Source organism: Polyodon spathula, chromosome 1, assembly GCF_017654505.1.
Source record: "Polyodon spathula isolate WHYD16114869_AA chromosome 1, ASM1765450v1, whole genome shotgun sequence".
NCBI classification, from domain to species: Eukaryota; Metazoa; Chordata; class Actinopteri; order Acipenseriformes; family Polyodontidae; genus Polyodon; species Polyodon spathula.
The window spans coordinates 43,800,742-43,826,840 of record NC_054534.1 but is presented as its reverse complement, the minus strand read 5'-3'; the positions used below and the strand labels follow the sequence as shown (position 1 = coordinate 43,826,840).

At 40.2% G+C, this 26,099-nt stretch overlaps 1 protein-coding gene across 1 annotated transcript in view; it reads right to left on the bottom strand.

The window, feature by feature from the left end:
• Positions 1–26,099, bottom strand: part of LOC121319050 (retinal dehydrogenase 1-like) — a 48,745-nt gene that overhangs the window by 15,057 nt on the left and 7,589 nt on the right. The window contains exons 2-8 of the mRNA XM_041256275.1: positions 19,593–19,697; positions 11,408–11,548; positions 10,598–10,727; positions 10,355–10,416; positions 9,557–9,685; positions 8,824–8,937; positions 8,173–8,275 (exon numbers count right to left, since the gene is read on the bottom strand). Coding sequence (XP_041112209.1) covers positions 8,173–8,275; positions 8,824–8,937; positions 9,557–9,685; positions 10,355–10,416; positions 10,598–10,727; positions 11,408–11,548; positions 19,593–19,697 — 784 coding nt within the window. The remainder of the gene's footprint in view (positions 1–8,172; positions 8,276–8,823; positions 8,938–9,556; positions 9,686–10,354; positions 10,417–10,597; positions 10,728–11,407; positions 11,549–19,592; positions 19,698–26,099) is intronic.

The window sequence follows — 26,099 nt, the reverse complement described above, 5'->3', positions numbered from 1 at the left end:
TTATTTATTTATTTATTAATTATATGTATTTCCCTGGAGAATAATTCCTCCTCACTTTTTCATGAAATGATAAAAACGCTTTGGGTAAAGTGAATGTTCTGTACCTCGAGGGGATCATTCACAAGCAAACTGGAGGAATTCTGCTTGCTCCGGCAGCAACGGCTGAACAGGAGACATCGCTCACGTTCTGTGACGTCACTACGTCAGAGAGGGTGGAGCTTTGTGTCTGAAAGGCTGGGAGGGAGGAGTGTCTAGACAGAATGCTGAGTGGCAGGAGCCTGATTCATGGAGGAAGGAGCCGTCGCTGTACTCGGAGAGGGAGGAGCGACTGTCGATAAAGGACAACAAACTATGACGCCCTTAACAGCCACAATGAACACTGCCAAAGACAGTAATGTCACAGCCGGTGTACTGCGTGGTGTTTATTGTTATAGACATATAATATAATATATAGTCAATATTATGAATAATTGTGTTGCGCTAACGTTGGAGCCTGGTGTCTGGTGGAATGGTATGGAGGTTGTGGCTGGCTCCAATGTTCCCTCCTGCCCACCCTTATGATTTTTGTTTTTGACGAATGGACGCCTATGGGTTTCATTCTGAGCAGGAGGATATGTGGCAGGGCGGAAGCCCTGCATATGGGAAGTATGGAGTTTTCTGTATATTTTTGGGTTAATTGTTGTAAATACATTGATTTAATTAATTGTTTAGCTGCTGTGGCACTCCGCCGGAGACAATTACCTGTCTGCATGTTTTTACAGTCTTGTACCATCCTCTGTGTCCTACCATTACTGGTAGTGTTACATGACCTTTTTCTTTTTTTCTTTTTAGTTTTATGAGTTAATAAATACAGACCGCCATGCTGGCGTGCTTCAGTGCATTTCTGTGTCTCTGTGCCTCCATTCCGGCTCTCGCCTGACTGTCTGCCTCTTTCAGTGTGGGAAATACACACAAGAATGCCACAGTAGTTAATCAAAATTTTGAAATTAAAGTTTCCTTAATTTTAAATAAGAAAACACAACAGCCTCTTGGATGTAACCCCCCCACTTTGGCTTCAGAAAGCCCCTTGGGGGGCGGTACTGCCCCCGTCGAGAAACACTGCTTTATACTCACTGTAAGGAAGTTATAGTCACTACACTACACACCGCTTGTTTCATAAAATACATATATTTTGCCCGGAGAAGCACATAATAAATGCAGAATTAGCAAGAAACAATAGGGTGGATTCATTCAATGTTTGAATTCAAAAGGGTGCAATATAAATCTGGTGATGTGGAGCAATGAACCTGCTAGCAGGGGCCTCCAATCCTGGTCGTGGAGGGCCGGTGTCCCTCCTGGTTTTTGTTCCAACTGTACCCTAAATTATTTAATTAAGTAACAGACGCATGCAGATAATGAATCTAGCTCATTTCCTCCCCATGCAGCACCATCTCTTAGACGCACTGAAATGCAGTATTGCAGTACACCATTATGAGCAAGTACAACTGGGATGTGTGAACAGGCTAGGAGTCTGCAAAGAGCTACAGAGTCTTAGACGGACAAAAATGCACTCTTGCACTATACTTGTAAATAGCAGCTTTTTTATGCTTTTCAGCAACAGAAAGGGTAAGAACTCTATTTAAATGGATATGGCATCAGACAGGTAGTCTCTAACTGGTTCCAGTGTTTCTGCAAAGACTGATTTATAAGAAAAAAAAAGATTCACAAACATAATTGTACATTACATGCACAAACAGGCATGTAAAACTGGGTGTCAAACAGGCAGTGAATGTGCTAGGTTGCTACAGAGTCCCTGCAGTACATGCAGATAATGAATCCTGTGCATTTTTGGTTCCGATGCAGTACCTGTCTTTAGGTAGTTTAAACCACCATATCACCTGTAATTTCAAAAAAGCAGTTTTTTCTGCAATCTTTAGAAGTACAGTATAAATAATAACGGAAAATATAATTATTAATAATAATACTCATACTTTTACGTTTTTTTGTTTTATTTATTAGGCGTGGTTGCATTTTAATAACAGCAATAGCAGCGGGTTGAATTTGTTTTCAGTGTTTGATGAAATGGATGCATTACTTGCAAAATAAAGGAAGAAAACAAGTGTCTACAGAGTGCAAAGCAACAAAAGGTTATACTGAATCCCTTTGGATATATTTTATGTTGGCTTTAATAAAAAATGTTTAACATTGTTAGTAGTTATTATAATTTTGTCTTGAGGTAAACATTTAAAATGGCACACAATTGCAGAGATTGGAAAGTAATGTTAACGTAAAAAAAAAATAATAATTACACTGCACGCTATTTTGTATTATTTATATAACTGTTTCCAAAGAAATTACCAAATACTTATCTTTTTAATTCTATGTATCCAAATAAGTTTTAAGAATTAAGGCTACTGTTTGTTATTCATTCCTAAACCAGCAGTTTGTCGCCCAAACTGTTATGACATTAAATTATGTATTAAATAATTGAAAAGTGTTCACATTATTCTTACGAAGTCAGTCACATCAGTCACATGAAATCCAGAGACAGGAAGCAAATCACATTTCGCAGGATATCAGCACCCCTGTCATAGATGTGAGGAGGACTTGCATGGATAAAACTAGTGATGAACCTAATGATTCTGGTGAACCCGTTCAGATGAACCAGCGTAAGAGAGAAAAGATCTCTGTTTTGTGTTGGAAAGGTTAAGAGGAACTGTTGAAAAGAAGCTGGATAAATTTGGGGACATCATCTACGCATATGGAAGCGAGAGGTTTGAAATTGAAAAAAGGAAGGAAGAAGTACAAACTATTCTTTTAAAGTCTAGATGGCAGCAAGAGATTGAACACTTGGTTAGAGAAAGGAGACAGCTGAGGAAGCAATGGAGAAGAGCAGAACAAAGTCAGAAGGAGGCACTCAATCTGTTACAAAGGGTTATAAAAGATAAGTCTGCAACATTGTGCAGAGCTGAGCATCTACGGAAACGCTGCAAAAAGGAGCATGTGACAACTAACTTTTATAAAGACCCATTCAAATTTGCAAAGAAGTTATTCACCAGTGAGAAAAATAGAGGTGGCAGGGAGTGCCAGTCACCAACAGAGCTCCAGCGCGCGTTGCCGAATACGGGACATTTTTCTTTTATTGTTATTATTGTCTATTTCTGGGATTTTGTTAAATGCGTCTTGCATTTATTTGTTAAATATTTGATTAACGGTAATAGAAATAGTTAAAGAAAGAGAGACAATCTAACTAACTAGCTTTTTTTTTGCATATAAAATGTTGTGACCTGTATTTTGTGTGTGCATGCTTAACTTTTAAGATAACAATTTTGAAGGTAGTTTACAATCAAAGTATTAAATTATTGTGGGTTTAAGTTGCTGAATTTGAGACTGACCTGGTTTCTCTAAGTAATTGCACTAATACATATCTTAATTGGTTGTTTTGCATTACTTAGAGTGGGGGCTCGATACTTGCTTTTATTACTTAAATTATATTGTTTATGGGATTAACATTAGGAGGATTAGCGGACTTCAAAAAAAAAAAAAAGTTCCACATTAATGGTGAGGCACTACCAACAGTGTCTGAGAAGCCAGTGAAAAGTCTTGGGAGATGGTATGACGGGGACCTAAAGGACACAGCTTGTGTGGGAGAAGTGAGACAACAAGCAGTGGAAGGGTTAAAGAGCATAGACAGCTTTACTGGGCAAACTGGTGCTTTCTGTTTGGTCTACTGCCAAGGCTGCTGTGGCTACTGACTGTGTACGAGGTTTCATTGACAACAGTACAGAAGCTGGAAGCTTTAATCAGTACACACGTCATGAAATGGTTGGGAGTTCCACGCTGCCTCAGCAGAGTGGGACTTTATGGCAAAGAAATACTGCGGCTACCAGTCTCCGCTCTAACAGAGGAGTTTAAGTGTGCCAAGGTCCAACTGGAATTTACATTAGTAGAGTCACACGATAAATGCGTAAGGGAGGCAGCACCTGTGTTGAAATCTGGAAGTAATTGGGCAGCAAAGGAAGCCGTGGATGATGTAAAGACTGCCCTTTGAATTGGTGATATCATGAGGCAGGTTCAGCATGGAAGTTCAGCTGCTCTTCCATGGCACAAGGCAGCCCCAGCTCAACGGTGAAAGCTGGTAGTCAACAGGATGCAAAAGCAGTAGGAGGAGGTATGTAAAGGCAGTTTCCCAGGCCATGAAGGGAGAATGGATGAGATGGGAGAGTGTGGAACAACACAAGATTGGCTGGCGAGACCTATGGACAACGGAACAGAGCAAGATCTCTTTCCTCATCAGGTCAACATATGTTCTCCCATCACCACAGAACCTAAACCTTTGGGTAGGAGAGGATCTGTCATATCCTTTGTGCTCATCACCAGCAAAATTAAGGCACATTTTGACAGGATGTTAGGTGGGTCTTAGCCAAGGATGGTTTACTTGGCATCATGACCAGGTGCTGCGTTGTTTGGCCTTAGCATTGGAAAACAAGCATAACATGACCAATAAGTTGCCACCAGTTCCATTAAAACATTACACACAAAGGCAGTGTGGTCCAGTGGTTAAAGTCCAGGTATTGTAACCAGAAGGTCACCGGTTCAAATCCCACCTCTGTCACTGACTGACTCACTGTGTGACTCTGAGCAAGTCACTTAACCTCCTTGTGCTCCATCCTGCGGATGAGATGTTAAATCAATGTCCTATTGTAAGTGACTCTGCATATAATGCACAGTTCACAGCCTACCTCTGTAAAGTGCTTTGTGATGGTGGTCCACTATGAAAGGTGCTATATAAGAATAAAGATTATATAAAGGACAGCATTAGATAAAGGATAGCATTCCTCTGTCCAGGGGAGCAACCACAAGAAAAGGTATTAAAAACAAGCCTCATCTAGGACAACTGGAAGCTGCTAGAACTGGCAGATGTTGGTCAACATCTTATTTTTCCACCTGAGATTGACACCACTAACCTTCGACCAGATATTGTCTTGAGTTCTGGATCAGCATGCCTTGTTCACCTGGTAGAGTTAACAGTGCCGTGGGAGGATGCTGTAGATGAGGCTTATGAGAGGAATAAACTCAGTATGCTCAACTAGCTGCTGAAGTGGAACAGCGAGGATGGAGAGTCTGGGTTTACCCAGTGGAGGTGGGTTGTCGAAGATTTGTGCCACACTCTACAGCCCGGTTCCTCAGAGATGTCGTATTCAGTGGTCAAGAGTTGCGAAGCAGAGTGAAGAACTTATCTGAAGCAGCAGAAAGGAGCAGCAACTGGCTGTGGTTGAGATGGAAAGATTTCAAGCACAATAGAAAGAAAGCAATGTTGATGCACAGGTACAGTAAGTAAGCTGGGCTGAGCTGAGTGGGGGACGGAGGGGGTGATTCTGGGATGCCAGAGTCACTGTAGAGCCCCCTTGAGGTGTAGCGGGCTAGTCGACGAAACACCAAGGATGGAAGGTGTCCACTTGAAGACCCGAGAGAAGTACCCTACTCAGCTCAGTCCAGATGGTTGTCATGCTGATGCACTAGGGAGGCCACACTGTTGTTGATCCCTGGAACCAGCATTGCAGCTGTAGTGTGTGCTGATATGCCAGGGAAGCAAAATAAGCTGATCCCTGGAGCAAGCATTACACTTTAGCCATCAACGCCAGACAGAAGGATAGCTACGTCTTAGTTGGTGCTTATCTTGGCGAGAGCCAAGTCTAAAATCGGCAAGAAGTTTTAACATCTACTCTCATGTAACGGAAATCATGACAGTGTTATTATATTTACATTTTTCCAAAACGCACGTTGACAGTTTTTATATTCATTTTCAGTTTTTTAATTTTGCTTTATATATATATATATATATATATATATATATATATATATATATATATACACACACACACACACACACACACAGTGCCTTGCAAAAGTATTCAGACTCCTCCCTGACCAATTCTCTCATATTACTGAATTACAAATGGTATATTTAAATTTTGTTCTGTTCATTATTTTATTTTAAAACACTCAAACTCAAAATCAATTATTGTAAGGATACATTGGTTTTATGTTGGAAAATATTTTAAAGAAAAATAAAAAACTGAAATATCTTGCTTGCATAAGTATTCGACCCCCACACATTAATATTTGGTAGAGCCACCTTTCGCTGCAACAGCTTTAAGTCTTTTGGGGTAAGTATGTACCAGCTTTGCACACTGTGTCGGAGTGATTTTGGCCCATTCTTCTTGGCAGATTTGCTCCAGGTTGTTCAGGTTGGTTGGACGACACTTGTGGACCACAATTTTCAAATAGTGCCACAGATTCTCAATGGGATTGAGATCAGGACTTTGACTGGGCCACTGTAGGACATTCACCTTTTTGTTCTTGTGCTTGGAATTATTGCCTTGCTGAAAGGTGAATTTCCTCCCAAGCTTCAGTTTTTTAGCGGACTGAAGCAGATTCTCTTGCAGTATTTTCCTGTATTTTGCTCCATCCATTCTTCCTTCAATTGTAACAAGATGCCCAGTCCCTGCTGATGAGAAGCATCCCCACAGCATGATGCTGCCACCACCATACTTCACTGTAGGGATGGTGTGTCTTGAGGCATAGGCAGTGTTAGGTTTGCGCCACACATAGAGCTTTGAGTTTTGGCCATAAAGCTCTATCTTGGTCTCATCTGACCACAAAACCTTTTCCCACATCGCAGCTGGGTCACTCTCGTGCTTTTTGGCAAACTCCAGACATGCTTTCAGATGGTACTTTTAGAGTAACGGCTTCTTTCTTGCCACCCTCCCATACAGGCCAGTGTTATGTAGAGCTCTTTATATGGTTGACTGGTGCACCATTACTCCACTCCCACTGAACTCTGTAGCTCCTTCAAAGTGATTGTTGGCCTCTCTGTGGCTTCTCTCACAAGTCTCCTTCTTGTTTGAGCGTTGAGTTTTGAGGGTCGGCCTTTTCTTGGCAGTGTCTGGGTGGTGTGATGCAGCTTCCACTTCCTGATTATTGATCCAACTGTGCTCACTGGGATATCCAAACACTTGGATATTATTTTGTACCCTTTCTCTAATCTATGCATTTGTATTACTTTATCTCTAACTTCTGTAGAATGCTGTTTGGTCTTCATTTTCCTTCAGATTCACAGCCTTACCAATGATCCTTCAACAGTGGGGTTTTTATCCAGAAAATGTGACAGCAACTTTAATGGTTCACAGGTGGAGGCCAATGGTAAGGTAATTGTGTCCTCGTTAGGGCAATTTCTTTCATCGGTGCAAACTGGGAGCTTCCACAGCACAGGGGTTGAATACTCATGCAAGCAAGATATTTCAGTTTTTTAATTTTCTTAAAAACATTTCCCAACAGGAAACCAATGTCACCTTACAATAATTGATTCTGAGTTTCAGTGTTTAAAAATAAAATATCAAACAGAACGAAATTTCAATGTACCATTTGTAATTCAATAATATGAGAGAATTAGTCAGGGGTCTGAATACTTTTGCAAGGCACTGTGTGTGTGTGTGTGTGTGTGTATATATATATATATATATATATATATATATATATATATATATATATATATTATGTGTGTGTGTGTGTGTGTGTGTGTGTGTGTGTGTGTGTGTGTGTGTGTGTGTGTGAAAACATTGTTATGATGACAAACAGCACAGCTGCAATTTTAAATGAGCATGTGTTAATTGTAGCTCCTGTGCAAGGTGTGGGTCACACATTCGGTTCTGAAGCCTGCTTCACCACCAATATTATCAGACCACAGGACTCATTATAGATTCAAGTCTAATTTTACCTATATTTCAGTAAATTCTTATTTGATAATTCTGCCTTTTAAGTACAAAAGACTGCTTTATGTAGGAGCACTACTGGACTGGCTTAAAATAAAACACAATTACCTTTTAAAAGTGAATATTTATTTTTCCCTTTTTTTACTCCTTGTCCTAAAGATTGAGAAAGCTTAACAATGTATGAGTGAATGTTTGAGACTGGACCAACAGAGCAGGTTAATTAAAAAGGGCCAAAGTTTTCAGATTGTTTGAGTGATAAATTATTCCACTTGTTTATTATATGAACTCATTATTCTCCTCCTAGCTAAGAAAAAGTGACCAGGAATGCACTAAACCAGGGGTAGGCAACCTTGGCAGTCCATTTTATTGCACTAAAAACAAACAAAGATAAGGAACAACGACAGAGTGAATAACTTACAATCAGCATCAGCAAATACAATATTGGGGTTCTTGCCTCCCAGCTCCAGTGTCACTCTTTTAAGGTTGCTTTTTCCTGCAGCTTCTTTTATCAGTTTGCCAACCTATAAGACAAGCATTCTATTTAGTCAAGATCTAACTTGCACATTGAGGTCTGCCATATGCATTTTACTCAGCTAAAGAAAATTGATGACTGCTGTTTTTTTTAAATCTGAGTTTACTAGTATAGATGCTGCATAAAGTAGGTTTGTATATGTTTTTTGTTACATTGTCAGTTCAGAAATCTCTACCATTTGCCGTTAAATAACACTGGGTTTCAAAATAACTTGTTATGCTCTGTTCATGACAAAGGTAGATTTGTTCAAAATCAGTGCTTATGTAATTCTTTGCATTATTAATTAAATGGCAATATTACTGGCTCAGTGTTGAATTCACTGTTCTTGTTTTATTGTATTTCTAAATCATATTGCCTTATATTTTATGGGCCAGGACAGATGGAATAATGCATATGTTGTCTGATTTTGAAGACTATAATAAATCTAAATATGTCCTGAATTTAGTCACCATATATTTACTAAGTTCTTACAGTAAGTACAATGAAAGTGTTTGGTAAACTTGTAATATGCATAGTGAAAGACTGAATTTATGATACCTCAGTTGAGCCAGTGAAGGCCACTTTGTCTATGTACATGTGACTGGCAATCGCTGCCCCTGCTGTGGAACCATAGCCTGGAACAACATTGACCACCCCAGGAGGAAAACCAGCCTGCATTAAAATTAGTAATACACAAATGAAGAAATAAGAATGTCACAAATGTTACCCACCCCACTAAATAATTACAAAAAGGAGCATATTATATCGTCCATATTTTACTAATGTTTCTTTTGTTTAGTTTCTCACTTGTTTAGTTTCTGTTTATGCATATTCTGCACTGTTTGCATTTTGTTGTTTCTAATTGGATCATTATTTTCCATGCTCATTGTTTCATCAAAAATGGTTCTCAAAAGGCTGATTGTGAGGAAGCAAAGTCTTAATTAACATTAACCAAAACCAAATGGGCTTTTGATTGGTCAGACATATACTTTTTATGTTGTATTTTGTGTATTTGTTGGAGAAGCCAATACAATTTAACACTTTATATACTTGTGAATACGTTGAGGCACCATTGAAACATGACTTCAGTAAAAAATACAGCTTAGACTAAACATTTAGAAACTTCATAATGTCATCTGCTACTATAAACCAATGCATTTATGGTATCATATCTTAATTATTTAAAAAAAATCTGGACCTCTGTACTGCTATGGTAATGAAAGCTGGCCTCTTAATAATTGCTATGGTACATTCTTCAGACAATAAATGAACCTTGATCCTTCCCCCTTACCTCTTTCACTAAAGCTGCCATGTGGAGTGCAGTGAGTGGAGTTTGCTCAGCAGGTTTGATAACCACTGTATTACCACAACAGAGGGCAGGAGCAATTTTCCAGATAAACATCAACAATGGGAAGTTCCACTGCAATAAAAGCACAAACTTTTCACGTGAGACTCATTTTACAGCCTTGTGTAACACACCATTGACTCTGCAAAGTCTGAGAAATAAACACCGTATACATTTTTTTTATTGCTTGGATGCAGTAAATTTCTGGATACCTAAAATTGAGGTATATATATATCACATATTCGACCCTAGGGCAGTATGTATAAAAGTTTATACATAATATATGCTAATAAAGGTGTCTGCTACCGAAACAAGACAGGTTTATACATCGCAGGCAATTTAAAAACTAAATAACAGTATTGACATTTCATCCCCAAACTCCATGATCGAATGGCCTTTATTCATACTGCCCAAAAACAATAACAAAAAGTCTTGATTTGTAATTGCTGCCAACATTTAAATATTAAATTAGGACCAAACCTACCATTTTACGTTTAATGATAGAATATACAATAAATAATTTCCCTTATTTTAATCTTTTAAACAATGGTTGTAATTAGCTATCATTTAGATCAGTTGAGTAGACCCTTTTATTTTTTTGGCATATTTATCTATTCTCTTTGTCACATTTCCTTTCACCATCTAGTACCTTTTTATTGCTTTGAGGATAGTGAAGGGGGCATAATTAACAATGAATCATCAAGGAATATAAGAATATCTTAACTCAATTAACTTGTTACTTACTGGTATGATTTGTCCACATACACCAACTGGTTCATGTCTTGTGAATGTAAAATACTCTCCATCTATAAACAAACAAATCAAAGTGTGCTTGAAACTATCTGAATAACATATGCCAGAGTAAAAACTAAAAATACGTTTAATTGTTTTCATGATTAAACAAGGGCTTGTTACTTATGAAATGCTAATATAAAGATGTTTTTGTGCCATTTAACAAACAAAACAAAAGGCATTAATAATACTCACCTACAGGGATTGTCCGGCCTTGGATTTTGTCAGACCAGCCACCATAGTATCGCAATGTTTTTACTGCAGCCATTAAATCAACAAAGTATGCAATGAGGAACAGTTTTCCAGAGTCAATAGTTTCCATAGTCTATGGACAAAAAAACACAGTTTCAATATTACCATGAGCACATTAACGTTATGGTACCATACATGTTGCTGCACCTACTCCTGTCAATCTGACAATTTCCAGTGGTGCTGATGAAATAAGTAGTAAGTTACACTTCTGCAAGAAACAGCTGTTACATTACATGTTCTCCAACTAACAACCTTAAATCCAGTACAGAGTTGTAACTACAAGAGACAAGTTAAACATAATTATAAAACTAAGCATCGCCATGCTTAAAGAGCGGGGTTCTAAAAAATATAGTGTTATATGTCCCCCTGTGTTGCTACAACTTTAAAGTCTGTTTCAAAGCTAGTACACTGGGGTTTGAGATCTGGTCTCTAAGTCACTGCAGGAAGAGCTATTTAAAAACAAAAACAACAAAAAAAAAACTACCAAGTGCTCTGGCTTCTCTGTTCTGTACCACGTCATGGATTGTTATTGCTGTGTTACCTGTTTGACAATGTGGGCAATAATCCTTACACTGTCAGTGCACTAGAACATATATTTTGAAAAGGGCTTTGAAACAGACTTTAAAGTTACAGGATGTTAGCAAGAACATGCTACATTTTTTGGAACCCTGCTACTTATCCCAGTCATTCTCAAATTTTCTAGTTGTGTAGCTTATTTTGGAGTAGTGTTGTCCTTAAATAGTCTTTGCTTACAGTTAAAATCAGTTGATCCCTCTCAACCAAGTCAGCCAGCTTGTTCAAGAGCCTTCCTCTGTCTGAAGCATCCATTCTGCGCCAAACTGACCCTAGCTGAAATGCTTCTTTAGCAGCTTTGACAGCCTTGTCAACATCTTCCTAGATTAGAAAAAAATAGTATTTACAAGTTGTTGTTTTTTTCTGATGTATTTTTTCATATTTATTTGAAATAATTTCCTATACAAAATGCCAAAAAATAAGTAAATAAATGCTGTAAACAGTTTTGAAAAGTATCCTTTTTTACTTTTTTACTGGTACAGTAAGCATACAATTGTCCTTTGGTTCACAATATGCTGCCTAATACTCATTACTCATCGCAGATTAGAGTGCTTCAATTGCTTCCTAATAGAAAATGGAGCAGAGATTTCCTTTAACCTGATTGGTCTATATGAGGTCCCTAATCTCTAATAAAAGACCCGAAATGTTATCGCTTAATACTAGAACCTCCGCGGTTATACTAACACCTAAAACTGCCACCGGCAGTCATTAAGACAGTTACATTTTAAACAACATCAATATTAAAATTAAATGCAAACTATCGGATACAATTCAAGGATATCTATCAAACATCTGCACAGCCGAAATGTCGTATTTAAATGAACAATTAAACATAAAAGGGTTCGTTTTCTAACTTGCCACATATAAAACATTACTTCAAATCATTAACAACTATAATTAAATAAACATTTCAAAAGAAACTAGTTTGTAAACAGGTATAAACAGGTATATGTACATACAAAACTGAAAACAAGTCTGTAGCATGGCGGTAGGAAAGCCCTGCTGTTTATTCGTATTGTTTGTTTATTTTTAGAATGGGGTCTCCCCCTCCGCCCCTGTGTTGTTGTTATTTTGTATTTGTTTATTGTTTTATATTTGTGTTTATAGATGACGGCGAACCACTGTGTTGTTTGTTTATTTATTGTATGACAGCATAGCTGTGCTTTTAGTTTTGTTATTCATTTGCAGCGTGGATGGGAAGCCCCATCCACATTGTAAAACTCGTGCAGAAGGTGGCCATCTCCCGAATTAGTTAAGTGACAAATTTTTTGCTAATCGGGAGATAGTCACCTGTATAAATACCTGCAGCTCTCTGCACTCGGGGTGGGTGTTCACAGGAGGAGCAAGAGCAACAAAATTTAAAAGAATATAAGGATCCGTGAAGGCTGCTGCCCAGTCAAACCTTAATTCATCATTTGTGTTCGAGATTTATTTTGTTTAATTGTTTTATTTGTGTAAGTGTTTATTTTTGTTCAAATATTTTATTTCTTTTTTGTTTGCTTTAAATAAAACGGCGCAAGTGCCACTGCACTGTACCTTTTGTTTTTGTATTGCTTGCTTCTGGTCTGGGTCACCGCAACGCCATTTCCTGCCACACGTGGTGTCCAGAGTGGGATCAGAAGAGGTACTGCAGAGGGGTACTGACGTATTTTTTTTTTTTTAATTAATCGTTGTAATTATTATTATTTTTTTTGGACTGAAGAGGAAGAAAGGATGGGCGGAAAGAGGAGCTGCAAGAAGCAACAGAAGACGCAACTGCAGCAGAAGGGGTGGGGGACCCGGGTTCCAACTCGGATTGGACCTCTGGACTGGGCACCTGAGCAGGAAGAATGGAGGGCTGAAGGGGCCCCCATGTGCGGACCCTGTGGTGAGTTTGGGCACATTCGGGAGGACTGCCCTTATGGCGATCCCCAATATGAGGAGGCCTGGAACCAGGGCCTGGTTGGGGATGCGGCAGAGTGGTTCTGCGCGAGAGACCACGCCCAAGTGGGAGGATCCGAACAGCCACAGCCCAAACCTGCCCCAGCAGAGGAAGAGGGCCTACTGGTCCCACCACAGCCACAGGAGGAGGATGGCTGGGAAGCCCTCCCCCTCAGCATGGGTGTACAGTATGGTTGCTGCATCTGTGGGGAGTGGGGCCATTTCCCAGCTAACTGCCCCCTCCCATCAGAAGAATGCCTGCTGCCTATGGATCCACCACTGCCACCAGCAGAGGGAGAGAGCCTTCTGGTTCCCTTTCAGCCAGAAGAGGGAGCATGCCTGCTGGTCCCCCCGATGCCGCCAGAAGGGGAGGAGCCCCTGCCACCTTCGCCACCAGAAGGGGAGGAGCCCCTGCCACCTTCACCATCAAGAGGAGAGGAACAGAAGCTGCCTCTGGCTCCACCACCACCAGCAGCAGAGCAGCTTCTGGCTCCACCACCACCAGAAGCGGAGCTGCCTCTGGCTCCACCACCACCAGGAGCGGCGCTGGTGCCCTGCCTTGCACCGCCCAGGGATGCCTGCCTCGCACCGCCCAGGGATGCCACATCTGCACCGCCTGGGGCTGCCTGTTGCTCTGCATCGCCTGGGGCTGCCTCTCTCTCTCTTTTATCCCCTAGGGTCGCCGAGGGTCCTGCTTCACTTAGGGCTGCTTGTCTCTCCTCTGCTTCGCCTGGGGTCGCCGAGGGTCCCGCTTTGTCTGGGGTTGCCTGTCTCTCCTCTGCTTCGCCTGGGGTTGCTTGTCTCTCCTCTGCTTCGCTTGGGGCCACTGTCTGGCTTGCGCCGCCTGGAGCCCGTACTAGTCCTGCAGGACCGCAGGAAGTACCGGGGCCGGCACCTCAGAAAAGGGGGCGGCCGGCTACAAAGAAGGGGGGGAGGTCAGGAGACCAGCTCCCCCAGCCACACTTTCGCGGCAGGATGTACGGTGGTCCGAGCCCCACAAAGCGGAGCTGCTGGCCATGAAGAAGTGGGGGGAGGGACTTTTGCGGCAGGAGGAACAGTGGCTTAAGCTCCGGAAGAGGAGGCTACCAGCCAGGAAGACATGGGGGGAGGAGGACCTCCCACCATGGCCTCCCCCATGGATTACTCCAGACCCGTCTTCTGGGACATTGAGACTGAGGGGGGAGGTGGCCGTTTGGGCCATGTGTGCTTCGCACAAGAAGGGGGATATGTAGAAGGGCGGTAGGAAAGCCCTGCTGTTTATTGATATTGTTTGTTTATTTTTAGAAGGGGTCTCCCCCTCCGCCCCTGTGTTGTTATTTTGTATTTGTTTATTGTTTTATATTTGTGTTTATAGATGACGTTGATCCACCGTGTGGTTTGTTTGTTTATTATTTTGTATGACAGCGTAGCTGTGCTTTTAGTTTTGTTATTGTTTTCCAACGTGGATGGGAAGCCCCATCCACATTATAAAACTCGTGCAGAAGGTGGCCATCTCCTGAATTAGTTAAGTGACTAATTTGTTGCTAATCGGGAGATAGTCACTTGTATAAATACCTGCAGCTCTGTGCATTCGGGGTGGGTGCTCAGAGGAGGAACGAGAGCGAGCGAGAAGTGAGAGAGAGGAGAAACTAAATTTAAAAGAATATAAGCTACTGCCCAGCCAGACCTTAATTCATTATTTGTGTTCGAGATTTATTTTGTTTAATTGTTTTATTTCTGCTCTGCGAGCAAGTGTTTATTTTTGTTTAAATATTTTATTTATTTTTTGTTTGCTTTAAATAAAACGGCACACGCGCTACTGCTCTGTACCTTTTGTTTTTGTTGTGCTTGCTTCTGGTCTGGGTCACCGCAACGCCATTTCTTGCCACAGAGTCATTTTTAATTGATAACAAAAGTAACATGTTTTCTCTTGCGTGTGTCACTGAGGGCTGCACAGAATGTTGAGCTGCTGTGGCCTGCTGCTTTGCAGTTTTCTGATAGAAGTGTTTCTGCCAAAGCGCTGTGGCTAGCTTCAAGATGAACTCTCTCCTAATAGGACTGATATTTTCCCCAGTGCATTCTTTGTACAAAATGAAGGAATTGATGACTGACAGGTCTAGGTGGTTCTAGGTGGGTGGGATTATAACTTCCTTATTTTCGTAATCCTGCCTTTCAAATGCTGCAGGGGTATTTAATATATGTATTTTGGAAAAGTCATGAACGGACAAGTGCATAACTTTTAGACATGCAGCGTAATTTAAATTTGAAAACCTCAAACCGTCATAATGACTGTCATGGTGGTTCTAGGGTTAAACTATGTTTAATCTCTGTTCCAAATCAATGCCCTGGAAAATACGTAAATATAGTAATGTAATGGGGCCAGCCTCCCATTAACATGCCAGTTGGCAGCAGAAGACCTGGGAGTGGGGATATTGTAAGGTGAAAATTGTCTTGTTATATTTTGTATTGATTATTGTAAGTGCCTCTATTATTTACTTGATATACCCTGTAATTGCTGAACCCTTCCTTTGTTGTTTGGTTGTTGTATGAATGTCACCTTGAGACAGCAGGTCAGGCTTGCCGCTCCAAACTCTCCAAGCCTAGAACAGGCTTTGTCCCACACTGAAAGGGTTGAGGCCATGCTCGAGGAGGGCAAGCAAGACTGGACCCCAAAATCTGCATGGCCAGAGAAGAGAAGTACAGCGACGGAGACGAGGATGCCGCTGTTGTCAGGTAGACTATACCTGCAAGACACTGCTGGAACCGAGGAAGCCATGGTCACCTGCAAGCACAATGCCGCCGCCGCCCAGTACCATTGGAAACAGACCATTCACAGCCGGCGGGAAATGAAAGCGGAGCAGCATAGGCGGGGGACTGCCAACTTCCTTCCCTCACTCTTGGAGACTAAGACCGATGCAGTGGCGATGGTGGGCTGTGTTGGCCAAGGTAACAGCCTGTACTCACCCTGTCTCCTCAATGGAGTCCAGTGCAAAGCCCTGGTCAATACTAGCTCCATGATTTTCATTCTGACATTCATGCGGCCTGGGGTCCTCCAAAAAAGAATGTGACGGACAGCTGGGAGGCTGGATGCCAACCAAAGCCCAACTCCGCATTGTTACCGGCTGGGTTGCTTCCATGCTGGGGAAATAGTGCCTAGCGGTCCAACTCAGGGAATGCAAGACCCAGCACGAGTTCTGGCTGGCGGAGATACAAGATTGCTGCATCCTTGGCCAGAGTGGGAGCCACCATCAACTTGGCCGGGGGAACCCTGCTTGTTGGCTGGAACCAACTGTGCCTGACCCTGGATCGGGAGAAGGAAGGGGGGAAACGCCACACGGAGATCACCATGCGGCATCCCCGAAAGAGGAGGGCTCGCCAGACACAGACCTAGCCCTTCCTAGAAGCAGATGATGGTAAATAAAAAAGACAGGTCACTGACGGTAAATAAGAAAGACTGGTCACTGCGGTTCTGCATGGATTATAGTAAGCTGAACAGTGACCCACAAGGACTTGTATCCCCTCCCGAGAATCGACGATGCCCTGGACGGCATCACAGGCTTTCACTGGTTCAGCTCCCTCGACCTGTGCAGCAAAGACTGGTAGGTCGAGCTGCCCCCTGGGGCACAGGCGAAGATCACATTGTCCATTGGCCAAGGTCTGTGGCAGTTTGCAGTAATGCTCTTTGGACTGTGTCGTGTATCCTAACCTATTGGTGCACGCCGCTACCTTCCCAGAGGCCCTGCAGAACTTGTGGACTGTGTTTGAGTGCATCCGGGGAGGGGAAACTTGACCTGGGAACCCTGCTAAAGTGGTTGCAGTAAAGGACTAGCTGGTCCCCAGGTCTGCGATGCAGGTGCATAGCTTTCTGCACCATCTGACCAAAAAAGGGGGCCGGTTTGCCTGAGACATTGACTGCACAGCTGCCTTTGGGGAACTGCGGGAGGACCTTGTGAAGGCCCTGGTCTTGGCATTCCCTGATCCCCAAAAACTATTCATCCTGGACATAGATGCAAGTAACATGGGGATCAGGGCGGTACTGGCCCAGGAGGGCCTGAATGGCAAGCCAAGCTCTTAGTAAAACTGTGGAACTATTGTGTGTCTCGCTGGGAACTGTTGGCTGTAGTACGGGCCGTGCACCACTTCCACCACTACTTCTACAGCGGAAATTCCATCTGTGCATGGACCATGCATCCCTGCGGTGGCTGCTCAACTGCTGCGAGCCGAAAGTAATCTGTGAGTACTAAACAAAAGCTCATCGCTTGGAAATGAATATTAGTTTAGTTAGTTAGATAGGGAGTTAATCTTGTGGGAATCCTGATGCATACAATTGTTTGTATTGCAACTGATGTTATTTTCTGAGCATTCGTTTAAGTATAAAGGGAAGGGTAGTGGGTAGGAATAATTAAAACTTCATACTATACTGTATGTATAAGTTAAAGGAAAAACCTGGTTGTCAGGTGATTTTGCCCAAGTCAATCTAGTTTCGCTAAGGGCTTCTGGGCAAATCCTAAAGTTTTTTCTGCATTCATCTGCGTCTAAATTATTGGCATGGGCGAACCAGATTCACCCAGCCTTGATTTTGAAGCATTGGACGAAACTAGACTTGTTGGGCTAGCCCCGAAATTCAGTGAAAACTGTTGAAAAAATGGATTTCGCTCAGTCATCTTTTCAAGTTCTGAGCCAATCAAGATTCACCCGTTTGGATGCGGAGAGTGTCGAAAAAAATGGTAACTTCGGGATCTGCCCAGAAGCCCTTGGTGAAACTAGACTCGCCAGACCACCAGGTTTAGCCCTTAACATATGTAATTCCTAGTGAGCTATTTCACAGGGTGCAGCTGGTGCTTGTCAGGTGGAGGCACTGTGCTATATCTATTTTTATTACACAAACTACAGCGGTTCACTTTTTTTTTTTTTTTTTAATTTAATCAGCATTCACAACATTATAGTGTTATGATGATTGGAGTCACAATAAATTCCATTGCAATTGCGTACAGTCCTTAAACACCACTATCTTTTAATATATAAGATTAAATGACAGCCAAAAGAACCCAGGTCCCATATCTCTCATTTGGTACCGTGAGGTGTCTAGACGAAGTACTCAGTGGAGAAGTGGGGTCACATTATTATTTAGTCTATTTAGACTAAATTACTTTACAGACAGCACACAACACATTTAGAAAAAAAAATACAGAGACAATACATAAGAACTCAATGTTAATATTGTAAAGGCCTCAAAATGTACTATTTCTACTGGGATATTGAAGCATGAAGGCTACCAGATGACACATAGAATTCTAAGCAAAACGCATTACTCATGGAATAAAACGTTTGTATTCACTAGCAACAAAAACTAGTGGTGCATAAAATCATAAAAAAAAAAAAAAAAAAAAAAACAGCTTTAAATGTCATTTTTATTAACACAGCCATACCGGTGCTTTACAGCCTGGTAAAGCCTGCCTTGTGCTGCTAAGTGCTTTCAGGTAGAGCATTTAATGGCACAAGGAGGGCCTACCAGACTGTAAAACTCTCTTCTGCAGGTTCTATTGCTTAATTAAAAATACTAAAGTAGGTTGTGTATTCAATCTAATGATGTATTGCAGTAGCGATAGAACACCTGTGCCAGAGTAAAAATAAAGCCTGTGAAACAAAAACATCAACAGTAAAACAAGTATGCCAGTAACTAAACACTAATCTTATTACTTAAAAAGACTGGAAGGGGAGTACATGTGTATTTGTACGTTACTAACACTGTATTCTGAATCCAATTTTTGGCTAGTATTGAGTTTGTTGCCATTTTTACGGCAGTAAAATGGAAGTGTCCAAACTGAGCAACGCATTGTCGCCAGGTTGTCAGCAACATGCCGACCAGCGTGGTCCCACAAGGCAAAACAAGTTTCCCTCGTGGTGCCGTCAGCAAAAATTGCTTGTGTGACCAGGCCTTCAAGGATGTTAAGAGCAGAATTTATTCTGACATTTTTTTTGTTTGTTTTTAAGATTTACCACGATGTGAACTTGGATATAATATGCCACTGGTAAGAAAAAAGGCACTAAAGCAATTAAGAGGGTTGAAGCTAGGTGCAATGTCTCAAGCCTGTTCATTGCAGGTGTGCAGTCACTCAAAACATCTGCATTGAAGTGACTGGAAGATTGAAACCCAGGACGGTTTTCAGGGTCACTTGTATCCTACTTCACAGTTATCATGGGCACTGGGAAGACAACTTGTTCTTGTGCATTCACATATTGAGTTATTACATTTTTCTTTGAAGAATCCTAAATACCTGGCACTGAACAGCCTTCCTAATTCCATGAAGAGAAATATCGACATGTGACTTTTCAACTGTACTATTTTGGAGGGGCCAGCATTTACCATGGAAGTTAAATAAAGATGTCAAAATAGAAACCATATTTTCCTTCTTTATCCAATGAAAATTGATTTTTATTAAGGGGAAAGGTGAAAGGAACTTACTTCATCTCCTTCTTCCACCTCACAGATCTTTTCTCCTGTTGCAGGGTTGTAGACAGGGATTTTCCTGCCACAGCTGGAGTCATGCCATTCATTGTTTATAAATATCTGTAATAAATTAAAACAAAAGGGAAAAAAGAATTGCCAATATATTAAAATAATGTTTCCAAAGACTTCAGCTTTCTTTAATGTTTCTTACAAATCAAAGAATTCTGGTATTATTCTGGTATTATATATATATATATATATATATATATATATATATATATATATATATATATATATATATATATATATATATATATATATATATATATATATATATATATATATATATATATATATATATATATATATATATATATATATATATATATATACACACACACACACATGTCTGATTATTTCATTTTGGCCCGTTCCACCCCTTGTCCATTTTTTTCAGGAAACACAAAAAAGATACACTGTTAAATACATTGCTGAAGGAACTGTGTTTCAAAATAAATAGGCTTTCATTTAGATATACTGTAGTTGGTTACAGTACTATACTTTCAACAGAAGTATTTGAATTCAGAACGATATGATTCTGAAAATATCACTTGCCAAAAGAGACAACTGTTGACACATAGACTGTACAATACATTTGTTTTAATTCTGTATGTATTAATTTGTAGCAGTGTGTAAAATTCAAAATTTCCAATAGCCAAATTAAATTAAAATGTTACCCATGCACAACATTACGTAAAACGTAAAAGGCATTGCAGGGATTAGGGATGCACCGAATCCAGGCAATGAGATTTGTCCGAATACCGAATCTACAAAAACTGTCAAGAAAAATGAAGGAAACTGATGATTGAAAAACAGACTGGCAGCTACTAACAAGGGACTTGCACAATCTATTGTTTTGAGCATTTTAGTTCTTAGTATTTTTATTACCAAATGGAAATACAGTATCCCTGAATAAGATTTCAGTTTGAAACTTACAGAATTTACCGCAAGCCCCCTCCCCCCACAACAAAAATATCAAACTACAGAACCATTTACTTTACCTTTACAACAAAGGAAAGCTGCATCTTTGCCATTACACACTACCTGATCTGAGAGTAGGGTTGCCAACAGGCTACAGAATCTTGGAGCTCACTTAGAGAAGTGAGTTTAAAAACCTGACCTGCCTTAAAGTGTCCTGAGATTCTGGAGCCTGCTGACAACCCTATCAGAGCTATGAGGAAAAAATTACCATGATAACTGACCTGAAACTCCCTGCAAGTGGTACAGTCCAATAGTAATGGTGCCAAAAAAGGATGGCTCCACTCGGTTATGTGTGGACTTTAGAAAGGTCAATGCCATCTCGAAGTTTGGAGACTCGGAGCTCGCAAGAAAAGACTCTCTACTCCAGGTGGCTTGTTCCATTTCCTGACCATGCCCTGTGGGTTTCATGGAGTGCCGACCACCTTTCAGAGACTGAGGTACCAGGTCCTGGCACCCCATCATCAGTATGGAGCCGCATACATTGATGATCTGGTGATTTTTAGTCTCTGAGGGAGGCAGGGCTAATGGCTAATCTGGTTAATTGTGCATTTGGCAATCAAGAGACCCAATGTCTTGGCTACATTATGGGTAATGGGCAGGTAAAGCGGATCACTTCCAAAGTCCAGTCTTTGGTAGAGACGCCGATCCCAAAAACCAAGTCTTAGGTGAGAGCACTACTGGAGTTAGCCGGATATTATCACCGTTTTATCCCAGAGTTAAACCCCTGGTGGATCTCACGAAAAAGACTGCTCCAAAATGAGTTAAGTGGACAGGGAAATGTCAGGGGGACTTTGATATGATTAAGAGGAGATTATGCCAAGCCCCAGCTTGTTTAATTTCACCAGATTTCAATAAAAGTTCATCCTCCAGACTGATGCCTCCCAAATTGGTCCTGTCTCAACAAGTTGACGGAGTGGAAGACCAAATTATTTATATGAGCAAGAAAATGACTCAGAGAGGTTAACTACTCTGTCATTGAGAAAGACTGTTTGGCTATCAAATGGGCCACTCACATTCTTCGCTATTGTTGGGGTGTTCCTTCTCTCTTGTCATGGACCATACCCCTTTAAGGTGGTTCCACACGATGAAGTACTATAATGCCGCTGGCGCTGCAACTCTTTCACTACACAGTGAAGCATCTTGCAGGTAAGGAACACCAAAAATGCTGATTTTTTTCACAGGAGGGGTGTCCATTAGGGGACTTAGAGTTGGCCAAGTGTTCCTTGGCTGCAGTATATCTGCACATACACGGAACAAAGTCTGGTAGTACAAGGGGCCGAGAGACCCAAGTACAGACCTTGTGCTGGAGACGAATTAAGCCGGAGCGCATTGTTTGTTGTTATGAACTGTATTGATTGTCTCAGGAGTAAAGCCAGAATAGGTTCTAGAAATACTTGCAATAATATATGTAAAGTGTGTAAATACATGGCCAAAAGTAAAAATATAATTAAACATAAGAACAACACATATCCACTAAAAACTAATACCTACTGTAAAAATAGCAATGTTTTTTATGGAACAGCCTGTGAAAAATGTGATGAAATAAAATATGTTGGAGAGACTGGAATTACTTTTTATATAAAATAATTCAGAACCACCTTTCATTAATTAGAAATTTAAAAAATGAATGAACCAATAGTACAGCACTTCGCCAGTCAAGGACATGACATAAATGATGTAAAGTTTGTAGTATTAGAACAGCTAAGATTAGACAATATGATTTACAGAAGAATAAAAGAAAGTAAATTAATAAATAGACTGAACATGATTATGCCTACGGGACTCAGAAAAGAATGAACTAAGTAACTCCAATAAATATGTAACATTTAAATAAATTAATTCAAAAGTTGTGCATACTGATGCACTGGGGAAACCAAATCAAAGCTAACATTATAATCTACAACTAATTTGATAACATAAAAATCTACTTAAACATACTTTCTATTGCTGGTCTTCAGACAAGCGAAATCATGTCTGTGACAGTACATCATAATGAGGCTCAAGTCGCAGCTATTGGACAGCAAATAAACAGGAAAGGGGTTGGTCCAAACAACCCTCTCTCAAAACCAACCAGTCACACTGCCAACCTTGTTTCAGTTCTTTCTGCACCAGCCAATCCAACTTGAATGACGCCGCGCCTCCAACAAGTTTCGAATCAGACTCAATACTACACAGACTATTCAATAATTGTACATGTCCAGATAAATTATCTAAGAGTAAGACCCCAATAAATTAAAATGTTAGCCAAATAATAATAATTTTAATAATAAAAATAAAAACGTTTTCTCTCTGTTTATGTCGTTTTTATATTCAAATTATTTTAGGGACTATTTTCCTCAGCAGAAGGTTACCCGGTGAAACATCAGACATTCAAGGTAAATATAGGTTTTAATGTTTTTTTGTGGGCTCTACCATGTGGTAGATGACCTTGATTTTCATTAGCGCCCTTGCCTACAGCTCACCTCCAGTCACGGTCATCAACGGTCTCTATCGCTTAATTACAATTACCAGATTTAAAGACAGAAGAAAAAATTATGTCACAATATATAGAACACCATTACATCATTCTGACAGAAATATAATGAGTTCTGGTTGGAAATCTCCTTCCTGACATGTGCGGACGCTAAGTAACAAAAGGGGAAGTCTTTGGACAGGCTGGCCTGACAGTTTATTTCCTGGGTCGGGAAGTCAGTCAGCCTGGAAGAGACTCTGTTGCAAGAATGTATTGACCCGAAAGGTAAACGAGGTAGCAGCTGCAGGCAATAGATTTATCTGCAATCGATTACCAAGGGGTCATGTGTGATAGTATAAAGGGGCCGAATAATCGTAAATCTTTTCCTTCACTTGGTTTATATTAAGAAACTGGAAGAATTGTGTGAGATGCAGAGAAAGTGTTGCAAAAGTATTTTGTGAGTGTTTGTTTTCGGTGTTGTTAGTAACTGTCTTATTTGTTAAATCACCAGACTGCAAAACACGAATCCAGAGCTGTCGCCACGGGCCAGCACAAAACCGGATCAACACTGCACTACAGTCATGGTTAACATTGTTATCACCAGTTGTTCACAAACAGAGCACATATTATATTGTACTTCTGGCAAAAACCAAACACTGCATTCCACAATAAGAACCTCTTACCAACGGTCAAGCATGTTGGTAGTAGTGTCTAATCAAAGTGCAGACCTAAACCCCATTGAAATGTTGTGGCAGGACCTGAAAAGAGCAGTTATGCTAGAAAAACCCACAAATTTCATTGAGTTGTGAGAGACTATTCAATAACTACAGGAAGCGTTAGGTTGCAGTTATTGCTGCTAAATGTGGCGTAACCAGTTATTGAGTCTAAGGGGGCAATTACTTTTTCACATGGGGGCATTGGGTGTTGCATAACTTTCTTTAACAAATAAATGAAATAAGTATTAAAATTTTGTGTTATTTGTTCGCTCAGGGTCCCTTCTATCTAATATTAGATTGTGGTTGAAGATCTGATAACATTCAGTGTCAAAAATATGCAAAAATGCAGAAAATCAGATGGGGGCAAATAAATATATATATAAGAAGTTGCCAAAGGTACCCATTGAGTTTTAAATTATCTGACCCAACCCAGGTCTCTTTTTACTACCCGGGTATCGATTATTAATTTGAGAATTTACAGAAAATGTAGAAAATATGACAATGTAGTTGTAAGCATGGGTCTCTGGGTGGTATAATAAAGACAGTGTTAAAAGAAGCTTTGCATTCAGCCTTTTCTTAACTGACAGTATGTCAAGGTTTTACAGAAAACAATAACACACAGCGGCAAGTACAACTCAGTAATAATAACTGCAGTGACTATTCTTCTCAGGAACTAAATCGTAAAGAACATAGTAACATCCTGTTGGGTTTATGGCATTGATAACTCTGATCCATTAATAACATGTGGCTTTCCATACGGAATGCTTAATATTTCCTTGGCAGAGTTTGCAAATTCTGTTTTCAGAAAGAAGACATCCACTTAGTGGTAAAAATAAAAGTTTATTGGTTGTGAAAGATATGCCTGATGGCACATGAACAATTGGCAAACAGTTATGCCCGACATGAACATGATAACCGACAGATACTCAAAACATTCACCTTACAATTTGGCCCATGGCCTTATCCATTGGAGCTCGATAGCTGACCCAATGCTGGCCGAGCTGAGATGAATGCAATACAGTGATTAAGAATGGCTCAATCAGCGGGCCGGACAAGTGGCACTTGGGGCCACCTTCCCCCTAGACAAGGCAGGCTGCAGGGTGGAGGAGGACCAAACAAAGAAACGACAGGGGTTTGTGGGCAGAGAGACCTATTTAACTGGTCAAACTGGTAAGATATGAGATTGATGGGTGGAGCCTCCTTTTGGAAAGACAACAAGTTTCCAATTCTCCTGATTCCACACAATGCTTGGATGCCATACTTTAAAACAACAATAACAGCGGGATTTGGCCAATAGATGTTTGCAGTACTTAAAAAGGTTACAAGTCAACATATCTGCAGCGACTAAATGTATGTGTACTACATTTCTCTCTCTCTCTCTCTCTCTCTCTCTCTCTCTCTCTCTCTCTCTCTCTATATCTATATATATATATATATATATATATATATATATATATATATATATATATAATGCATATATATTTGCAACCTGAGACATTACCAAAATAAGGCATAATACCACAGTAGTGATGTCAAAAAGTGATGATTTCTCTAGAGGAAAATCTACTTTGACCCATTCGACTCCTCGAAACCATCACTTTAAATTCAAACACAAAATGTCTTGTTTTCAATCACTCGACTAATACCCACAGTACAGAAATGTTCATTAATCATCAACAAAATGAGATATATATATATATATATATATATATATATATATATATATACATATTATTATATATATATATATATATATATATATATATATATATATATATATATATATATATATATATATATGTAAAGCTTGTACATTTGTATCTCAGAGAAACTGGAGAAATGGATAACAACATAGAACGTCTGTACAGCACTGAAACACTACGTTTTAAAAAACCGAACTAATAATAATAGCTGAAACCGAAATAATTGATGGTGCCTCTTCAGTGAGTTACAGGAAAACATCTCCATCTCAGGTTTCTGTGACAGTTTATAAATTACTCGACCTTTGTTCTCATAATTTATGACGTCACAGAAACCCTAGATGAAATTATTTTCCTGTAACTCACTGAAGCTATATATATATATATGTGTGTGTGTGTGTGTGTGTGTGTGTGTGTGTGTGTGTGTGTGTGTGTGTGTGTGGTGTATATATCTATAATATTATATATATATATATAGATATATATATATATATATAGATATAGAGGTACCAAGTTGGGGATCTTCCTCTCCATGGTTCATTGCCCCTTTTTTAATTGACCCAGGACACAACACTTGAGTTTTAAATGCGATGACGTGCTATTTTTTTAACAA